Source organism: Octodon degus, unplaced genomic scaffold, assembly GCF_000260255.1.
Source record: "Octodon degus isolate 3935 unplaced genomic scaffold, OctDeg1.0 scaffold00001, whole genome shotgun sequence".
NCBI lineage: Eukaryota > Metazoa > Chordata > Mammalia > Rodentia > Octodontidae > Octodon > Octodon degus.
Window position 1 is genome coordinate 32,092,932 of NW_004524577.1, and position 1,248 is coordinate 32,094,179.

A 1,248-nucleotide genomic window follows, 5' to 3' on the forward strand; every position below is an offset into this window, starting at 1 on the left:
GGGGCTGAGGCGGGGCTGAGGAGGGGCTGAGGCGGGGCTGAGGAGGGGCTGTGGCGGGGCTGAGGAGGGGCTGAGGCGGGGCTGTGGCGGGGCTGAGGCGGGGCTGTGGCGGCGGCGGAAGCGGGTCCCCCCGGGCCAGGCTCGCCCCATCTTCCAGCGGCCTGCAGCCACTCCCGCAGGTTTCCCAGCTGACAGAGCGGCCTTGCTGCACTCCCGGTGAAGCATGGAATCTCGGCAGGCCCGGAAGGCCTCCCTCGCTTATTATCTTTGGTCAAGTATATCTGTTATTTACCACAGTTTCAGAAATTGAATTTGTTCAAAATGATCACTCAGGAAGGCTTCAACCGCTGTTGCTTTATGGTTAGAATAGAAGAAATGGCGTTCTATTCTCAAATTCTAGCACCGGAGGAACTGGGGAAAAGCAAGGGTGAGCGCAAGTGTGATAGCAGTTAAGTGTACATTCTTCACTTTATTTTAAAACAAAAACCGACACATCACCTCCACAACCATCCAGAAAGCATCAGTAAATCTCTAGCTTTGCTGCTGCGCACAGAAGCATGGATGGATGCGAAGCCGCTGGGCAGCCCCTGCCCAGCTGAAGCGCGGCCCGCCCCTGCCCGCCGGCCGGCCGGCCAGGAATACGTACCGCATTGCCCGCAGTGCAATTCTGTATGCCATTTCAGCATCGTGAGGTAGGAGAGAAGTGAAGAGATACTTGGCAAATGTGTGCATCGGAACGCTCTCCCGATGGATTATTTCGCCTAAACCACTATATGGTCCGGCTGTGGAAAGAGAACATACATATTTTACATTCCCGAGAAGTGAGCCAATACTTTATATAAAGTATATTCTAAACTTTTTATGTAAAGGTGTAACATTTACAAGCTGATCTAGTTCCAAGTACAACCTAAGTGATACGCAGAAAGGAATAAAATCCTCACGTCAAGACTGGACATCAAGGACAACCCCTGTACTGTGCTTCGGCTAAGATGAGGGCCACAGGACTAAGGGCCTCAAAGAAAGAAGTGTGGCCTCTCTCTCTGTGCGTCACAAGTGAGCATGCGCACTTGTGAACTCCTGGAGGCCTCCGCAGTCCAACTGGAACTGGTTACAGGACTCTACTTTAGGCGCATGGACATGCAGCTTCCAGAACAGCGTGCTCTGCCTCATGGGAGAGGCAAGAGGACCTCGAACTATAGCATTCAATACAGACTTTCTATGCTCTTGCTTCTGATAAGCAGAAAGAGA

The 1,248-nt window shown here is 52.4% G+C and overlaps 1 protein-coding gene across 1 annotated transcript in view; it reads right to left on the reverse strand.

Moving 5' to 3' along the window:
* The window catches only part of Zswim6 (zinc finger SWIM-type containing 6), a 67,255-nt gene that overhangs the window by 10,556 nt on the left and 55,451 nt on the right, over nt 1-1,248 (reverse strand). Inside the window, exon 9 of the mRNA XM_004623064.1 lies at nt 647-782. Coding sequence (XP_004623121.1) covers nt 647-782 — 136 coding nt within the window. The remainder of the gene's footprint in view (nt 1-646; nt 783-1,248) is intronic.